Below are 20,317 nucleotides of genomic sequence, written 5' to 3'. Positions count from 1 at the left end.
AAATGAAGAAACAGAAAATCAGCACCCCTCCAACTTAAACTACATTGATAAAGGTAAATTTGGAAGACTGTTTCTCATCATCAATCATTCTCACACTCTGTTGTCAGGTCCTCCAGGTTCAGAGAGGTGCCTTTGCACTGCTAAGTTTTTCAGCTTGGAGTTTGTTCAGTGACAACATGGTCTCATGAAAAAGTTGATTACACTTACCTCATTGCCATGAACCATTAGATGATGCGTGGTAACTAAGGCTTTGAATACAACCACCCAGCTACTATTTGTTGCTCGCTCAAAAAGTGTATCAGCCATCTGAGGAATATTCACATTAGTTTCATTAGTTGCTTGGATCAAGTCTATAAGAAAGATAGAAGGAAGGTGTTAGGCACTACAAGTAAGACAGAGAAGCTTGCAGCACGGCCAAGCTCTCTGCCTACCAGCCTGCAGACCACGATTACACCAAATAGAAAGCTCAGTGCTTAAGTTCTACATTTAAAAAAATCTTTAAATTGTATGAGTACATGCTAACAGTAACATTAGTCTGTCTCTTTTGCCCAACAGTACTGATTTTCTAACGGTTCTGGCCTAAGCTATGTCCCAGCCTCTTCCTGTCTTCATCCCAAATGCTGTTACGGTACGCAACATCACATGAATTTACAGCTAGTGAATTTTCAAGTTGAGTGTGACAGTTCCCTTTCTCTGGGTTAGATTAATAAGTATTACCGAATTCTTCATTTATAGATAATACTTCAAGCACGTGGAACACAGCTACATCAGCAAAAATAGGTATCACCAGAAACAAATACTCTAGACATCTCACAGGCTAGAATTTCATTAACATGCTGCAGCACACCTTCTAGAGTCTCTACAGGTCCAGACAGCAGCAGAGTGCTCTCAGGCATGCAAGAAGACCACTTCAACATTGAGAAACAAGGTTAAGATAGACATTAGTTTATACTGAAGAATAAGAGTCCTTTGCCAACAACTGCACCTTGTGTAGAAAGAATAAAAGATTGGACTGTTTTCGGAGAAAGGGAATGAGAAGAAAATATGGCTTTGTATCCCGTACATTTAGAAACTGTAGACTTGCACAGGAGAGTACCTGAAACAAAAGGTAAGTACTTAATCATCAGCAGGATGGCAGCAAGCTTTCCATTAGCTTCTCTTTCCCACATCTACTGTAGGATCTTCAACTTACTACAACACCTATTGCCTATAAACACTAGGTATCTGGAAGCAACTTTCTACAACCTATTACCTACTTTTTCGGACACAGATGGAAACCGTATACTGCAGCTGTATGACTAAACCCAGTGTAGTGCCAGACAGCCTCAGCAAGTCTTCGGGAGAAGACTTCATGCAACACAAACAATGCAGAACGCAGACCTAATTGCAGGGCTGAGGGTTAAACTTTAAAGACCTATGTGGAAAAAGTTAAAAATTAAGAAGTTTAACTAGAAGACTAATCTGTATTTCTGTTACAGATGAAAACGCTCATCTTTTACTTTCCCTGAGATGGCAGTAACCATTGTTAATTATCTTTCATACATTTCTTCACCCTCTCCCAAAACTAGAAAGGTTCATCCCACTACTCAGATCATCCAATGACAACAGACACTCTACATCAGGAGCAGACATGCTATGCTGTGACTGATCCTTACACAGCCTAAACTACTGGTGCCTGCTGCAAACACTCTACAGCACTTCAGTTCACTTGGTTAGGAAGGTGACCACTTTACACACTTGCTTTTCCTCCCCAACACAGCACTACACAGTAAGGGCCATTAATACTACTAAGAGAGCAGAATGCCAAGATCTGGGTTACTATGAAGCTGTTGAATCTTGCAGGGCATGCAAAGTCCAGAGACCTGTCCAACAAAACAGACTGATGAGTTAGCCTAGCTATTGCGAATCACCTTGTATGTTCACATATAGATACAAGAAATTTTTAGCTTAGAGCCAGAAGCCTATGAAAACTGCAGTACCTATATTTAAAATTGTCTTTTGTATGAGCATAAGACCTGCAAGCTGCCTTCAGTTTCCCTTCAGTGGAATGATTTTCTGCAGCAAGACAGAAAACAAAGAATTATGTGACCTGTTTGCAGCTACAGAGAAATAAACTATGATTTTAAGGTGTTTAATTTTTTTTTTTTTGGTGGAATACTTTGATATACAGAGGTAACATTATAACCTCAGTAATGCTACTCTTGAAAGAAGTTCAGCAGCTGAAGTATTACAGTTGTAAAGACATGCCGCTGAATGACAACAGCTCTGTGGAGAAGGATCTGAGGGTCCTGGTGGACTGCAAGCTGACTGTGAGCCAGCAATGTGCCCTTGTGGCCAAGAAGGCCAATGGTATCCTGGGGTGCATTAGGAAGAGCATTGCCAGCAGGTAAAGGGAAGTGATCCTCCCCCTCTACTCAGCCCTAGTGAGGCCACACCTCTGTGTGAGTACTGAGTCCAGTTCTGGGCTCCCCACTACAAGAGAGACATGGAGCTACTGGAGCAAGTCCAGCAAAGGGCTACCAAGATGATTAAGGGACTGGAGCATCTGTCATATATGGAAAGGCTGAGAGAGCTAGGACTCTTCAGCCTGGAGAAGAGAAGGCTGAGGGGGGAGCTTATCAATGTGTACAAGTATCTGAAGGGAGGGTGTAGAGAGGATGGGACCAGACTCTTCTTAGTGGTGCCCAGCAACAGGACGCAAGGCAACGGGCACAAACTGAAACGCAGGAAGTTTCGTCTGAACATGAGGAAAAACTTCTTTACTGTGAGGGTGACAGAGCACTGGACCAGGTTACCCAGAGAGGTTGTAGAGTCTCCATCCTTGGAGATATTCAAAAGCCACCTGGACACAATCCTGGGCAACGTGATCTAGGTGACCCTGCTTGAGCAAGGGGGTTGGACTAGATGATCTCCAGCAGTCCCTTCCAACCTCAATTGTTCTCTGATTCTGATTCAAGCTCACAGAGCCTATAATCATTATCCTTCATCATTTTGTAAAGACAGGCCAATATATTTTCTTTAATTCTGTGATGCTGATTAATGCATTATAGAAGAGTGCAGTTAGTTAAAGCCTAACAGTAAGTCACAAGTGGCTTGCTCGCAGTCTACCCCATTCAGAAGGTTTATTTCAGACTACAGCATTTGTCCTTATGACAAGGAAACATGGATTAAATTTGCAAGCTTTCAATCCTGAGTTTCAGTACTTCAGCTCATTATGGAATAGGGGTGGTATAAATTGTGTATTTTATTTGCGGATGTGAGATAATGAAACCCCAGAGGAGTCCACCCACAGCAGTGCTGGCAATGGAGGCTAGAATGCACTATCCATATATACTACTGTAGCACTGTTTCTAAAATCACTCAGTTATTTCTGCCTCCCCTCCAAATTGCTGGAGGGTGCAGTATCTCAGTCTGCAGCTCTAAATGTTTTAGGGCATGAGCAATTATAGTATGCTGAGCAGGGAGGCATGATTAAATTTAAATCTGCTACTTTCAGTAAGCAAAAAAAAAAAAAAAAAAAAGCACAACCACACACAAGAAGTATTTTGCTCATCTTCATAGGAAAAAAAATGGGTTTAATTATTGCAGGGCTGATTCCTGTTCAGTCATCAAATTTAAGAAATTTAAGCTTCCCAGGCTTCTTTCCCCAATACCTTAGAGTCTCAGGTTAAGTTCGCAATTGTCAGTGTCTGGAGCAATTGACAAACGTAGCTAACTGTATTGAGTCTGAGCAGCAGAGTTTGTTGGGCAGCTAAATGGAATTTTAAGATAGAGTTGATACAACTAACTTGCCTTCACTGTAGTAGGGGAAAATGGGTCTGAGGAAAAAAAAAAAAAATCCAAGTTTCACTCCAGTATATTTGTGGGCTAAACATTAAGATGCACAAATTACATTTTCATAAGCTACAGAGATTCAGACATTTACTGGCGCAGCATAAACTTAGTTTTCAGAAGAGATAATGAAGTTCAGACTCTTCTAAGCAAGTCTCAGGTGGACTTGTTAATATGAAGTAGATAATATTAAGAACTACTGTATGAAAAGCAGTCCATCACAAGCTGTATTAAATAGTCTTCAGAGTTGATTCAGTTTGGGGTACACAACAGTAGGATGAGGTATGTTCCTGATCAAGTTTCTGCTGTAGTAGGCAACCATATCAAGTACACTGACAGATAACCCCCAAACCCAGAAATTGAGTTCAAAGTCCAGGCAGAGTAAGAAACCAGGAATTCTATAGCAATAGCAGCAAGTGTTTTCATTGCTACTTTCCTACAAGCACAATAGATGGAAAATGAAGACCTATACCCTTCATTTTAATTTTTGTTTACTGTGTGACTAAATTATAATTGCCAAATCACAGTATACGATTTTCCTGTTTCCTCTCTTTGCATCTCATTGGTTGCTATTTTGAACACTTATTCAGTGTAGAGATCCTTGTTTAAACTGTACATTTAATTTGGACTTGAATGTATGTTTTCTAGTTAAGTTTCAGATGCACATATACAAAAGAAATAAATGGATGTCAGTTCTTTAACACTGTAACTTAAATCTAAATACCTGGCCTTTAAACTCCCTGACTAGCCAACTTTTTGACCCAGTCTTAAGATATCTACAATTTATTCAGCAAAGAGATGCAAGGCTAGAATATGATTAACTTCCTCACTAGTAGCAAGACAAACCTGCCAATTTGAAAGATACATACAGTACAATGAGAAAGACAGAAGAAAGTTAATACATCTTACCTCTGCATGACCTTTTAGAGAGACCATTAAAAGGTGCAACTAATTTTGGTGTTCAGTTGTTAAGCTGATAAGGAAAGGGGGGGGCAGGAACAGCAAGAAAGTTCCACTGTCTTCAGAACTTCAGACTTCTTTAGTCTCATTAAAAACTACTTGATTTTGAAATTTTCTTTGAATGAGAGATTCTACTATACCTTAAAGAACTTTTCTTATTTCTTTACCTTTTCGGATCGTATTTTGGAACTGAGTTTTTTAGCTCAATTCTTTAATAGAACTGGGGAATCGCAAGTCTAAGTTAGTTATTCAGAGTTTTCACTTCAGTATGCAGAGAAACTGAAGCAGAGTAAAAGAATTCTCTATTCAAAGGGATATTTGTGCCAACTGTACAGCAGCTGCCATTCCAGGTTGAATTAACATTCAAGCTGCCTCAACATTTGAGCTGTCTCATACATTCAGTTCTTAAGCTTCATTGATTCTCTCCAAGAGTAAACCCCTTAGAGACCTTCATAACCATTACATTGAATGTTACAGTAATCTTAGCAAGTGATTTTTCTTGCTTATAAATATTTGAATAAAATACTGACCCTACTAGAAAGGAAATGCAGGATTTGTTCTGAATCTGGGCTGGTTAAGAATGGAAAGAAGTGGCTTAAAGTAAGGGTTTAGGAGCCTCAACCAAAGAAGTTAATTGGACAAGTAACAGAAGTCCTCCTTTGCAAGAAGTGAGAGTCTTATCAGGAAGCTATTGCACTGTTATGCTAGCCACTGCAAGAGCTGAACTTCCAGTTTGACAGAAGACTGCACAGAACTGTATGGGAAAGCAGAACAAAGTTATCTGTTTCTGCTTCTACAGTACCTGTTTGAGGGAATGTTAAATGATTTAATGTCAGCTTTGACCATCAGGCAGTTCCAGAAAGGACAGTCTGGAATTTAACTGCAGGTTAAAGTTTAGCTTCGCCCCCTCTTTCCCCAGTTTGCCTGATCTCCACTAAACATACACCATGATCTGGCTTGTAATAATCTCCCTAAGCACAACAGCAACCCTTGCCGTCTCTTCCTTCCTCCCCAAAAGTCTATGCCAAGAGCTACTAGATCTCATCTTGACCCTATCAAGCCTACCCTTTGTCAAAGTCCATCATCTTCCAGATATTCCCTATGCACTTTCAAGCTCATACCAACTCTACAAACTTAAATAAAATCTTCCACAAAGTGCATGCTCTCTAGGTAGTATAAAGACTTTCCCTTTAATGCAACTATAGTCACTGTGCCAATGACACAAATACCTGGGGAAACTGCCACCTGCTCTCTCCAGCCTTACCTCACAGACATCCTTCTTCCTCAACAGATCTCAGAGACTTTAGTCAAGACAAATCTTCGCTACATATCCTGAAGTTTGAGTGCCTGTGGCAGTCAGTCATTGAATGCACAGTTGCAGCCTACACCAAGACAACCTATGTTTACAATTTCTTCCTTTCTGCCAACACATAGTATTAAGAGTTTTTTCATAACAAGAAAAAAAAATTATTTTTCATTATCATCCACCACATGAAGAGGCAGAGGAGAGACAGGGCAGTAGTTTTAGTGTAGCAGCAGACCTCTGTTGGAGCAATTATTTCTCAAATTGAGAGTTTAATTAGTCTTAGAATCATCTTACTCTCACACTACTCCTTTTTAAATACAGCAGAGCACAGCTTCCTGTATCAGCAAACACCCATTTCAAAAACAAAGCTGAAAAATCCACTTCCCATATATATTGCTGCATCTTATTCCAACTCACTTTGATGTTCTGCACCCTTCCTTCCCTCCCATACCAAAGTAAGATATTTAGCCTTTAAGTCATCTGCAAAAACCATCCAAGCTCATTAACAGTATTAAGTCAGTTCAGTTAGATTTACATTCCTTCTGGTCCTTAATGATTTATATATACATAGTTTTTCCTCATGAAAGGTTCAGTTGAAGCTCTCTTGCAAAGGGCAACATAAAAGATAACTGTCAAGCAGTCTTCTATTGGATCTGAAAGGGTACAAATCAAGGCAGTTGTTTCCCTAAGTGTTAATAAAGATGAAAAGTGTGATTATACAGTGTTAAAAAATTCTTACCATAAGCAACTTCCTGAAGTTCCATGAGTTATGAGTACCTTTTACTTAAAAGTTCCCAAAACTTAGCCTCACTGACTCTGTGGGAGAATATATTGCCTTTAGTGTTTACATGCGAGTTCCCTCCTTGAAGGTGATACAACTGAAAGATGACATTCAGGCCAGCTGCAGACGCTCAAGTTTAAGAAGTAGTCATTGATGTACTGAGTATTGTCTTCAAGACTGCTAATTCATTAGTGATGAATATATTCTATGAATTAAGTCTGAGACCTTACTGACACCCAAGATCCAACTATTCAGAAAGTTAAAAGCATCGATTCTACTCAGGAATTAAGTATCTGCAACAATAGGGGGTGTCACCCAGAACACAGGTCAGAGGTAAGCTCTCTAGTACAAATGTATTAAGGAAAGCAGCTTTTTAGTCTTGCATGTATGAAGCCAGAACACCAAGCAAACAGGAGAAGGCCCACAGCCAAAGAATACTGTTCATTTTCTTCTTCACGGTAGCTTTTTCAGGTGGCTTTACTGTGGGAAAAGCCTTAATCATTAAGCATGGAATCCTCTTCCCTGCCCACAGAAATAAGCAGCTCAGTCTTGAACGTAGTTTTTACAGAATTTACTCACTTTGAATACCAAAGAATTTTTCTCAAGCAAGAATGCAGGTTCAACAAAGGAGGGGAAAAAAGAGGAATGCTCTGATGTTCCCCTCCTCACTTTCAGAGTCCCCACCCCAGACCTTCTCCCCATCCAAACCCTGTTGCATAACAAGGTCAACAGCTATGTGTACTTTTCTGCTCAAAGACAAGAATCAAGCAGTTTTACTTATGATGCTATGAAACATCAAGTAATTTTGGAGTCTGAAGTGCCACTTCTATATTTTACCGGTTTGCAACAAACACCAACTCAGCAACAAACCTCCTTTTTACTAGACTTCTTGGACAGCTCTCAATAGTTAAGAAATACAGAACACCACTTAATTTGGTGGACACTGAGAGATAGTGATAAAGTTACAATATAAAAGCAGTTGCCTCAGAGAAATGCCATTACCCATCTTCTTTTAATATGGCGTCTTAAACTCCAGGCTCAGTATGGGAAGAAGGGCATGGAAGAAACCTTACCATTAGAAGGAGAAAGCTTTGTGTTAAGCATTTGACCAATAACTTTTTGAATAGAACAGTAAATTTTCTCCAGCATGGCATATCTCAGACTTCATTCTACCAGTTCCTTCATCAGTTCAAACCTGGAAGTCTTAATGAGAATACATACTAATTTAGAGAAGACATACGAAGCCATCTTCTGGTTTGGGTAGTTTTTCTTATGATGCCTTTTTAAGTGAGCTGCAGCCATCAGCCAATCTTCAAGTCTTCAAAGCATTTTTTAGATCTGCCCTTAAGTGTCAAATTGTTCTCTCCATAGCTACAAAAATTAGAGCCACAGTTCTGTTGATCTCTGCACTACATTATACAGAAACTTTGTTTCTGTTGTATAGAGCAAGAGCAAGTTTAAAGGGGGTATAAATGTAAGATTATCACTTAAAAGGATAAAAGTCAACATGTTCTAGTTAATTGACTACAGTAAGTGGACACCAGGATTCCAGCTGTGGCTTGTGATTATCTTTCCATAACAATGAGCAACCCCTAACATTACCTATTGGTTGTATCAACTCATAATTCTTACCATTTAGCTGTTTACTGGAGTATCAATAACATATCTACTGCAGCTGTTATCGAGAACAGCATTGCTTCACTAAGTAAGGATGCCATTGTTCGCCACAGCAGTATGCAATAATTTACAGTAATCTCTGAACTAGAGTATTTTCTAACTAACTTTTACATTTTCTGTTGAGCTTATACCCCAACTACATCTGGCAGAAAGTGGTAATTGAGGCATAGTACAAAAGCTGAGTTGCCATGCTGTTGTTGTTTTTATTCTGAGAAGAGTGAACCCTGTTTAGTGCTTTCCACCCCCATGATGCTCTGCTTCTCCAAGAAGAGTGTTTGATTTTAATAAACCTGTGGAAGTGAAACTCTTTCACCAGACTATCAATTCTGTCTAAAACATCTGTTTGTAATCCACTACAAAACTGACTTAGACATATAATGGATGCAGTCTGATGTATCAGCCACATTGCTTAGCTGTTACACATTGTGAATACATAAAAATCTAGGGGGGCACGGGGGAGTGAGACAATATGCAGGCAACTTCAGTGATACGTCAAATAGCTGAGGCCTGCATGCTAGAAACAGGTCAGCTGTTGAGTACGTGGCCTCAGTGGCTGACAGATCTAGCTTTCAATATCTAAACAACAACCCATATTTATGCTACTGCCTCAGCAGGATTCTTTTAAGAGTCCAGCTATTTGGTCTGTGGATATCATGGGAAGAGGTATAGTCAGCCTGAAAAATAACCAGGCAAGTTGAGAGAATATGTGCACTTCATTGAGTTTACAAGCCACTAAAAGCTCAAAATGGATTGAAATTCTTAACTGCAAATGAAAATGCCTACAACAAAAAACACACCGGCAGTCCTGTTGAAAATATGAGCATACCTACAGGAAAAAAGATACCAAGTGTAATGCAAACCTGTTCTTGCAGACAGTACAAGAGTACGACCTTCTTGCTTTTCTAGAGTCACACTGAAGCAGTTTCAATCAGGCAGCTTCAATCAGGCAGCAAGCACTTTACAATATGGATGCAATGGTTTCAGTCCATTTTGTCTCATATCTGTAACTCAATGCAGAGTTCCTAATTCCCAAGACATGCGCTGCCTCAGGTGTGAATGTTGTGCATTAAAACAAGTTTTACCAAACTGACTGATGTCCTTTAGGGTTAGGAGAAGCTTTATTCTCTCCTTGCTCAAACCAAATACAACAGGATGAAACTAAACATGCAGTTCCTTGATGTTAATTCCCTTACACTGCACAAGTTAAGCAAGAACCCTTTGCTTCTGCCACAGACAGCTGGGCTTAAGTCTCAGAAACCTTGAGAAACAAACATCAACTACCAGTAGACTTTACTACTCAACAGGAGCCTACAGCCTTTCATATACTGCAGATTTCTTAACACTGCAAAATATTCTGCTAACAAACTTCAATGAACATCTGCCTGAGAGCTGGAAGCTGCTGTTAGGACTACTAACATTTTAAAAAGTGACAATAGTTTGCTATCCAACAGTTCCAAATCACCACTGCATCTGGAAGATGTTTTTACCACTGGCAGAAGAAGTCTCATTTCAAGCTATTAATGAGCAGGAAAGTGCGAAGCTATCATACTGGATGTAAGCCAGTCAGCAAAACTTTATGCAGAGTCAGATCTCCAGCCTGGAATACCAGGAAGTGGCAATTACACTAAGCATATTTTCCAGCTTCCTGATAAACAAAAGGAAGTTCTTTAAGTTCACCTACACCAAATATAGTAAACTTTGTTAACACTCTTGCCAGTCACAAATAGCAGAACCATTCAAAGTTTAAATAAAGCTTAACAAAACCAGAAAGACTGTACATATTTTAGAATGAAGGAATGCATCAAAAAGTCACAGGCAAGGCTCACATGGAAAAGTAGTGTTCTGATGTTTCGTTTCTGGCATTTAAAACACTCATAAATTGCACATATTTTCAAACTATTCACACACTAGATATGCTGACTTCCTCCGGTTTGCAGCCCCTTAGCAGAACATACATTCTCCCATAATTAGGCTTAGATGAAGCTATAAAACTTGGAGTAAGAGCTATAAGCATAATAACTGTACTTTGAATTCAAAAGTCATGCAACAAAATCCAAACCCAAGTCTCCATTTGAGAAGGCTGGGTTTTAAAACTCCAGGGTTGCTAAAGAACTGATGCAATGATGTGTTAAAGCTTGTGTCTATATTCAACCTCTAATGAGAAATAACAGCCCTCAGAGCAAGGAAAAAAGCCAGCTGGTTTCCCCCCTTCATACAAGTCCTTCCCTCTCTGAAATGAGAGGTGAAAAAAAGAGTCCTGTTAAAAGCAGTTTAAACTCCCACTTCAGTGCATGTATGTGGGATCTTCGATTATGTGCAAAGATGTATGTTTTAGCTGATGGAGTCCTGCTTTGTGGCAAGATAACAGATCACTGCCTTATTTTGAGACCCTCCCCCCCACACACCTCAAACTTCTAGATGCCCATACGTTTAAAGTGTGGGTGACAAGTTGATATGTTTTATTCGTGTTTTGAGCAGTCACATCTTCTCATTTCTATGGAGTACCATTTTAGAACTTTCTGTAAACTATCAGCTAGACTTAAAGAGATAATGAAAGTATGCCAGAGCAACTAAGAGCCTGCCAGGCTCTGCAGGCTAACAGCTGACCATCTGCCATGGAAGCATCCGTTGCCATTGTGTCATCCAGGGTTGTGCCAAGCTAAGACTCAGTTTGAAGTGATCAAGTATATTGTCAGTTGTCATTCCACAGTTTTGTCCCACCTTTAGGGGAGCAAAGTTTAAGACACTTTCTTGCAAAAGCCTGGTTTTGGTCCCTTCAATACACAGAAGAATAATCTTAGCTGAAGTGGACACCAGACTTCCCAATCTAGCTTAGCCAATGTCTCAGTCATAACCCTGGTCTCCTAATACCTAGAAATAACTTGCAAACACTGCTTTCTTTCTCATTCCTTCTTTGAGAAAGTAAAGCCACCTTGGCAAAGTACATAGCTTTGCTGTTTTGTTAGAGCTCCATGGCCCAACTACAGCACTGGGAGTTCCTGCCAAGTTGCTTTCTACCTGTGATAGTTCTACATAGTCAACTCCTTCCTTGGTCTTAAATCAATATCACTAGTCAGACCCAAGCTCCAGGCATTTTTTGTCAGCAGTTTGCGGTTCTCAGTGCATATATTAGAAGCAAGGTGTATTTTCTTCATGGCCTTCAAGCATGAGCATACCTATTACCTCCCCTGCAAGAAGTTTTGAGTTTTATCAATAACAAGAAAAAAAAAACCAGACTCTTTAGGAAAGGCAACTGACGCTTTGTCTCAGCACAACAGGCCAGAGTACAGATTACACAAATACACAACACCAGCACAACATCAGGACTTTTCAGCGTCCAGTTGCTTTCATTAAACTAAATTAAGATACAGATAGAATCTAAAACGAAGCATGACATCATGTTATCCTGGACAGGGAGGAAAAATAGAAGAGTATTTAGACTTGGTTAGTCTGGAAGTCAGTGGCAATATAGTGTGTTACCAATTGCTATACCGCACCTACGAATAAACTGTGAACCTCAGGTGTCCAGTGAATGCTACCATTTACCAGCAGCACAGAAAAAACACTGTTCTAATATTCCACCTGCATCTAAGGACACATGGTCAGATCTTTCAAGGCTAATGCCCAATACTATTTGTGGCACTAGTCCAGACTGCTGATATATTCCCTCTCCTAGTGGACTACAACTCAACTGCTTCAGCAACTATGTCTCACAATCTAAAAAGATGAACTTGTGAGCACAAGCAGCTTACTGGCAACTAGCTTTATTCATCAAATAAATCTGAGCCTACTCTTGGAAAACTTAGTTTGTATTGTTTTTCACAGTGTTTTCATACAGCTTTGCTGAAATAAACAAGATCAAAATAGCAAGACTAAAATTTTTAATAAATTGTTTTAGGGTCTATCATGAGACTTGCAAAACTCCAGAAAAAGCAGGCATAATATGTGAAACGACAAGCCATCCCCTGCCAAGTATTTTGATTACTTCCTAGCAATTGCCAACATCTGTTTTATTCAGGTTTTGTTTAACCCATCAAGCTCTCATCCAAACCAAATTTTGGCCAGTGGCAAAACTAAGCAACCATGCCATGTCTTATGGGGTGGGAAACTCTAATGTCAACATACCAATGATGCTTCACATTAAAATCTTACTGCTACCGCTGAACAGGGGAACAAGACTACTGTAGCAAATGCCGTGCTGCATATCAGCACCTGCAAAGCTGCTAGGAAGGCTTCTTGTATCATGCCATTTAGTTTTGAGTCCAGTCTACTGCTGGATTACTCATTCTTACAGGACACTAGGAGTCCTGTGCTAAGATTCTTACCCTGATTGGCTTATTGCTTGCTTTTTAGTTTTCATGGTATATAAAACAAATCCTTCCAATCCAGGCATAATATTTTTCCTGTTCTGCATGCCACGTACTTGAAGTCCAGAGAATCAAGTTTCATCAAACACTTGTTGGTGATACTACTACTATGTCTAAGGTATACATGCACATGCAAGAACTTGTGCTCTTTCACCATTACCCACATTCTGATCCGTGCCTTGAAAAGAAGCTCCAAAAAGGAACAGCACATGTTAAGATACTGATACTGTTTGGCAAAACTGAGTGATCCATAGACTACAATAAGACTAAGGGAAGGGATACAATGTCCTTCCTTCCTCTCCCTAATAAATTGGAGCAAGCTTCTTCCACCATACTATGCATCTGCAGCTGACTAGGGGACATTCCCTTTTTGTGTGCATTTTCGGGGTGTTTTTTGTTTGTTTTTTGGGGGGAGAGGGGAGAGAGGGCAGGGCTGGGTAGGAAGAGCATAAGTAGTCTCAAATACCTTGAAAATAGGCAAAAAAATACTAAAGGCAGGTGTGCCTCTGGTATATTACTATTTTGTCAGAAGTGAAGACTAACCTAGCAGCAAATACTCTTTTTCAGTTAGGGTTTCATCTCAATTTAAAGAATATTCTTGGAAGGGAAATTCTTTAGACTGGCAGTGGGCCTCAAGATACCAGAGGACTCCAGGAGGTAAAGGTATCACACACTGCTGCTGCTTTCTCCATTCAACAAGAAGCACCAAGGACAAAAAGCATCAGAAGTGCTGTATGCCCTCCAGAGCTACTGTGACTGCCACCTACTTTTAAGCACTTCAGAGAATCCTGCACAGGGCAGACACACAGAAGAACTGACCTACCACACTAACAGAGCACTTTCTTGGAGGCCTTACAGAAGTCTTCACTAATGGGACAGGCCCAGGAAAGGTACACAGTGGAGATGTAGCGCTTAGGAGCCAGGCTAGGAAAATCAGACCCACAGATCAAATTAACCACAGGAAACCAAATAGCAGATCTTTAAAGAAGTTCAGTTGCTGCTGCCTGGGCTGCAAGGGAGTAACACTGAGACTGTGATGAGACCACACTCAATTGCTAAATAGAGCTGATGAAAAGTATGGATTGGTCACTGTATTACTGTTCTGCTCTTCGAGAGGAAAAAGAGAGAAAAATCCCTTTATTCTTTCCATCTGGCCAGAACAAAAACAAAAAAAACAAAAAAGCAAGACTGTATTTATGTAAAGGAAAAGTAGCCAAGTGTCATGCTGACCATCTCACATACACGAGTCCTCAAAGAAAGCAGAAAAGACATGGCTGCTCCTTTATCAAGGTCTATGAACGGAAGTCAGTACTGCAGAAAAACCTAACTTGCCCCCACATTTATCACTCATGCCCTTGGCAGAACACTTTTAATGGAAAGATCATAATGACTATTAGAAGCAGACTAAGAATATATATTTCCAGCCAAGGAAAAGCTAATGGAGGAAGGTAGGAATGATCAATCTAGTTCTATCAAGTTGCACTTTTTAGATGACAGAACAGGAAGTTTAATATGACACTGTGCTTATCCCCCTTTCCCTTACACAGTACCTTCAGTAGGCTTAAAATCAGAATGGTTTAGATGTGCAAGATCAAGTGATCCTGCCCAAGTTTCAGCCTTTAAATCCTAACATGGATTCTAACTTCCGTCCAGTTTCAAACAGATTTTTAAACAATATTACTTAGCCAAGTAATGCTATTCCACCATTACCCACACATTGATCTTAGTCTTAGTTTAACTGAAAGGGTATCCTGTTGGTATTACATATGCCTTAAAAATAGCACTTAAATGGGGCAAAGGTGGGAACTGAGAGTTATGCCATTGAAACACTCAAGATCAACTAATCCAAAAAGCTTTCTTATTAGCTCCCCTTACCCATGGCAGACATTTTACACTCCCATTTGGAGGTCTGCACACTCCCAAATGAAGCAAGTTTCCAATATTATTTTAGGAAATGATGTGAGGGAAGTCCACAGAAACAGAGAACTACTCAACATGGAGACTGATGACAACTTCTTACACAAAAAAGATGTGCTGATCCATTAGTAAATAAAAGAGAAAAAAAAAGAATCACTTGCTTGGATTTTTAGTTTTTCTTTTCAGGTGTGAGATGAGAGATTCATCAGGGTGACAAGGAGGAATTAGCAATTTAGACTAAACCCCAGCTGTGACAAGAAAAAAACAAAACACCACATTACAACTAATCTTCAGTGCTAACTTCTAAACGGAATCTGTTGTCTTGTACATGGAGACCATGACAAACTACTACAATACAAGATACATTGAGACATTCACAAGTAATTTCATTAGTAAAAATCTACAGAGATTACGTTCTGGGCAACTTTTTTGAAGATACTTCCACAGCCAAAAAGACAAAGTGCTGCTTGGATTGCAGAGCAATGCAGTACTAATATGTCTGCACTACTCCAGCTGGAAAAAGGACATGAGTGCCAACACACTTGGAACGTTCTCCAAATCACTTCAATAGCAAAAAAAGATTCCAAAATACACATTCGAGTTAACAGTACCAGTCACTGAGGCTCAGTGACTGCAGATAGCACCACTGGCTCCCACCTTTCCCAACAGCCAGAGACAGAACTATAAGCATTCCCCCAAAATGAGATAAATGTTTCTAAGGCTAACCTGTGGGCCCTAGTACCTTTATCTGTATTAAGCCTTGGGAATAAAGTTTAACCTATTGCTTTCAGTCATTAGGCCCTTCTGATTCAACACTAAAGACCATGGTAATGCAAGTATGTTCAGCCATTCCTACAATTTTCAGGACCAAGGCAAAACACTGCAAGGACAAGTGTCTGCATCAGCAAAATACTGGCACCAGTCCTGCATTTCAGTTCCCAGCAGGAATTAAACTATATATGTCCTCTTAGAGCCTTTGTTTGTCAGCTACATCTCAGTACGCAGATTTAGACTTCAGATACAACGCTTATAGATACACAGGTCATCTCCACAATCACAGAAAATTGAGTCCTGATCATCAGCTGCTCTGTTTCCACATTTCATGAAAACCTTACAGCTTTCAACGAGGCCTCTGGAAGGGCCTTCTACCTAACATGAATTATTTTGAAAAAGTAAGGAGGCATTACACGGTCTTTTTAGAGTAAGCACTCCAGAACTTCCTCCTGCTGCACAGTAGTTCACTTGACAAAGTCAGTCAAGGGAAAACCCAGCCATTCTGAGCATTTTCAGCAACAGGAACTTGTGTTACAACCAACTGCAGATTTAACAACATCACTAGTTTCCATTTCACTCCTCTAAATGAGAGGCTGATGATCTGTTTCCGAGTTAACTCCTTTATAAAAACAGCGCTCTGTTCAGATCTACTTATTTCTCTCATGCAACTTGTGTTCTGATATCTGAAAGTCTTCTTTCCTTTCTCTGAAAGCTTCACCCTGTTGATACAACCAGAATCACCAGCATTCAAGACTGGAAGATGGCTTTTACTTACCCCACACAATTAAACCCTCAGTGAAGCCTTAATACTTCTTTCAGAACATTTCTAAGAATAAATCTTCTATGCTATGCACTAGGACTGCCCTCCCAGCTGGATCACCACAGGTCAAATATCTTTAGCATAACCCATATATATCTCACTCACTCATTCTGCAATGGCCTTTTCACTGCACAAAAATCAAGTTGCTAATCCCCACTTCTCCATGTAAATGCTTTCCTTACATGCCTAATTTTACTACAATTTGTGTATCACAACAGTTAGCTGAGGGAGATGAACCCATACCATTGCGGTAACTTTAAGACAACATACCATACTTCTCTTAGAACGAAAAAACTATGGTAGGGACTATAACAGTTTGGCAAATCTGAAAGCATCAGAGCTCTAATGTGCTAACTGCAACGGCTTGCCCTAAAACATCACAGTCATCCTGTAATTACAGTCCTCCTCTCCTCACAGAGACCAGGGAATTCATTTAACGTCATGTGGCACTAACTTCCAGCATTTGCTGGAAACTCACTAGTATGAGAACTGGAATTCAGGAAAATGGTAAGTCATACTAATGAGTATATGATATCAACCTAATCATGCTTACGGACTTCTCCTTTGTATAAAGAGTCTGGTGTAGCACCCAGAGACCACACCAAAGGACAGCCACTACCCTGCATCCATATTAAAGACTGCACTTGTAAGCCATACAAATAAAAAAAAACAAAAACAAACAAACAAAACCCCAAAAAAACCCCACACCACAAACACAGAAAGGTAAATACTTAGCAGATCAGCTTCTGTTCATAGAAGGCACGTAATTCTCTTGTCTTCTCCTTTATACTCACCCACACGCTCAAATCATGCTTTGGCTCCTCAGAGCAAGTTACTCTAATTTTTAGGTGAGTACTAATTAAATAACTTGTCACCTGTCATCTTTCTACACTCCTCCAGAACTAGTATCTTCTGCAGAAAACATCTGAGAACAGACTCATTTGTGTCCCATCCTCACCAGCTGGACACACTGCTATGAGTTAAATACATTCAACAATATCTCCATTTAAGTCACAAAGCCCAGCTGCCAACCAGGGCACCATGAGAAGATAGGTTAAATGACATGACACTTGGCCACTAAGACACTAAATAAAATTATGGAGTTCCTTACAGGATGCAGAACCACCACACCATTACTATAATTCTGAGTCTGACATAAACAGCCTTTAAATGTAGCGCTCCATTTACTATTTCACACTCTTACCATTCGTCTCTTACAGAGCATAAGATAGCTTAACACTGTAGTACTTGGTCCCCCACATCATTTCTTCTCCTCTTCTTTTTGTCTCTTTGTAAAGCATTGCTCCAACCACCTCATATCATCTTCCCAGGTACTTTAAGTTTTAATCATCTAAATCCTTTGCATTTCATCTCAAAACTTATCTTAAGCCATCAGAAAGTTTTACCTTTCAGTCCTTTCTCCACATTTTCAAATGATACTTATCCAAGTTCAAATGCAATCAGCCACATGACTCAAAGATCTACCTTCACATCCAGCAGTACTTCCTGCATGTACTAAGGTATTGCTCTTTCAGAGGATGAACGTTACTCTCTCATTACAATATATATGATCCATTTTAATTCTTGTTCACAAATAGGATGTCATAGAGTTCAAGGAATTGCTTAACAATTGATAGTTCTGAGGAGATGTCTCAAGTTTAAAAACCTGAGTCTAATACATACCTAAGCAACTTAGCTCAGGTGCCATTTTTTACATGCGAATTTGTCTTTCATTCATAGTCCACAATTTTGAATGTGCCGTATCTCCTCCCACTGATGAGATTATTCTGTCTTTAATGATAAATATATGTGATATTACAACAGCCAGTCTGTTTAAACAAAGATTTAGACCTAAGTAAGTCTTCAGTCAATGTTGCTTACATCAGCATCTCTTAGACATGCATCTCCAACAGATTATTTAGATATACTTGAAGACTGGTATGTCATATGTCACTTCAAGGGTTAGCTATGAAGTCACTAGCACTGAAATCTGGAGTTATTTTCTAGAAGTAATACAACCTGTTTTTAAGAATTACATCTTCATTAGAATTGTACTCACATGCACCTGCACCACTTTTAGTAACAGACAGCAGCCAGGAGACTGCTTGGTGTAAGACCCTCTTTAAAGTGTTTTTTGCCATGTGTCAGCATTTTTAAAATAAAAATAAAAAATAAGGAAGGGACCAAGAGTAGAGTGGGTTGAATAGTAGAAAGTAAAACTGTCAAGACAAAACATTACCAGTTCATGACATTTTCAGAAACATTGTGACCTGAGGCTTCTTTCATGCATTAACTAGTTGATGCAAGTCCAGAATAGGCTGAAGATCTTTGAGACAAAGCCACCAGCCATCTTCAAAAAAATGTGATACAAACCACCAGACAGATCATGAAGTTGCTCTTAGACAGTTGGGACCTCAACAGCAGCCCTTAAACTCTCCAGCGGCTGATCCAATCTACAGCCCTACAGTTATCCAAGTACCTTACCATTTAAAGGTGCCATCATCTAAACCTCTTCACAAGTCTGCTGCGGAGGTGGCCATGCTCCTGTCAGTACTTGGCCAGCTCCTGGCATAGCGTTTGCGTCTCTGCCTAGCATAATCATGACTGAAGTAGGCAGTGACAAATGCGTGTCCATTTTGCCCTGTGGCCTCCTTGTTCCAGAGCCCCTGCTCTGTAAGGCACACTCTGCACTGCCTTCCTAGATAGGAAACAAGGGGTCAAGAGAAAAAAAAATGGCTGCAAGAGCTGTATTATGCAGTAAGAGAAGAAATGCAGTAATAACTCATCCTCTCTCAGAGATTTCTCATAACCCTTACGATTTGCCCGCTGGATTACAATGCACACCAGGGCCAGAACACTTAAAGCCACATTAGAAAGCCCTGCAGGCAGCTTCCTCAGCCCCAGGCCTGCACTGCCGACACAGAAAGCGATGCTTACAGTCCAGGTGCTTTTTCTTGGGCCCCATCACTTCATGCGTGGTAGCTTTGCAGACGGCTCTGGCTACAGCTGATCCCGTAACGCTGTACTGAGCAGCTGCGATGCGATCTGTCAGCGTCTGACCCGACATCTTCGCCTACCGCCGCCGCCGCTGCCTGCTCTGCGCCGGCCGAAAACACAGGAGGGGAAGGGGATATTCGGGGTTGAGCGCGGAGGGGAGGCAGGCGGGCACACGCCGTGCACACCCCCCCACACACCCCCCCACCCACAGTGGCCCTGCAGCAGCCCGGCCCCCCCCGCGGCGCAAAACTCCCCCCTCCCCCGCTCCGTTGTGTAAGCGGCTGCCTCACAAGACAATTCGAGAGGAGCTGCCCGAGGTATTTTAGACACTGCAGGGGACAAAAAAAAAAAAAAAAAAAAGCAAATCGGCACACAAATAATACACGAACCGGGGGTGGGGGGGGAATAGCCACCTGCCCCCCCGGCTCCATGGGGACCTGCGGCCGCGCAGGGGGCAGCGGGAGCGGAGCTAGCCGGGGGCGCCGCCGCGGCGTAGGGAGTCCGGGGCTGCCCCCCCCCGGCGCCGGGCGGGGGGCACCGCCGCAGCCGCCGCCCGCCCCGGTGGCGGCTCATCGCCTCGTCGCGCCATGTTCTGCGCGGCCGGGGCCGCTCCCCGCTGCCCGCCGCGGCCAGGCCGCCCCCCGCCGCCCTCACCGCCACCCCCGCCCGGCCCCGGCCCCCCGCGCGGGTGCGGCGGCGGTAGCAGACCTGTCAGCGCGTCCTTCCCTGCCGTCCTCCGCCGCCCGCCGCCGCCGCTCCCGGGGCGGGCGCAGTCTCCGCCCGCTGGCAAGGCGCCCCCGCCCGCGGCAGCCCCAGGTGCGGGCCGGGCTGCCCCCTCCCGCCGCCGGCGATGCACTGGGGCGTCCACGCCCGGGAGCAGCCGCCGC

The 20,317-nt window shown here is 41.5% G+C and overlaps 1 protein-coding gene across 1 annotated transcript in view; it reads right to left on the bottom strand.

The window, feature by feature from the left end:
* Positions 1-19,500, bottom strand: part of SNAP91 (synaptosome associated protein 91) — a 74,013-nt gene extending 54,513 nt beyond the window's left edge. The window contains exons 1-2 of the mRNA XM_067294818.1: positions 19,371-19,500; positions 208-350 (exon numbers count right to left, since the gene is read on the bottom strand). Coding sequence (XP_067150919.1) covers positions 208-350; positions 19,371-19,500 — 273 coding nt within the window. The remainder of the gene's footprint in view (positions 1-207; positions 351-19,370) is intronic.
* Between the last annotated feature and the right edge of the window lie 817 nt (positions 19,501-20,317).

The sequence above is a fragment of the Apteryx mantelli genome, chromosome 3 (genome assembly GCF_036417845.1).
Source record: "Apteryx mantelli isolate bAptMan1 chromosome 3, bAptMan1.hap1, whole genome shotgun sequence".
Classification (NCBI taxonomy): Eukaryota; Metazoa; Chordata; class Aves; order Apterygiformes; family Apterygidae; genus Apteryx; species Apteryx mantelli.
This window is presented reverse-complemented; position numbering and strand designations above follow the sequence as displayed.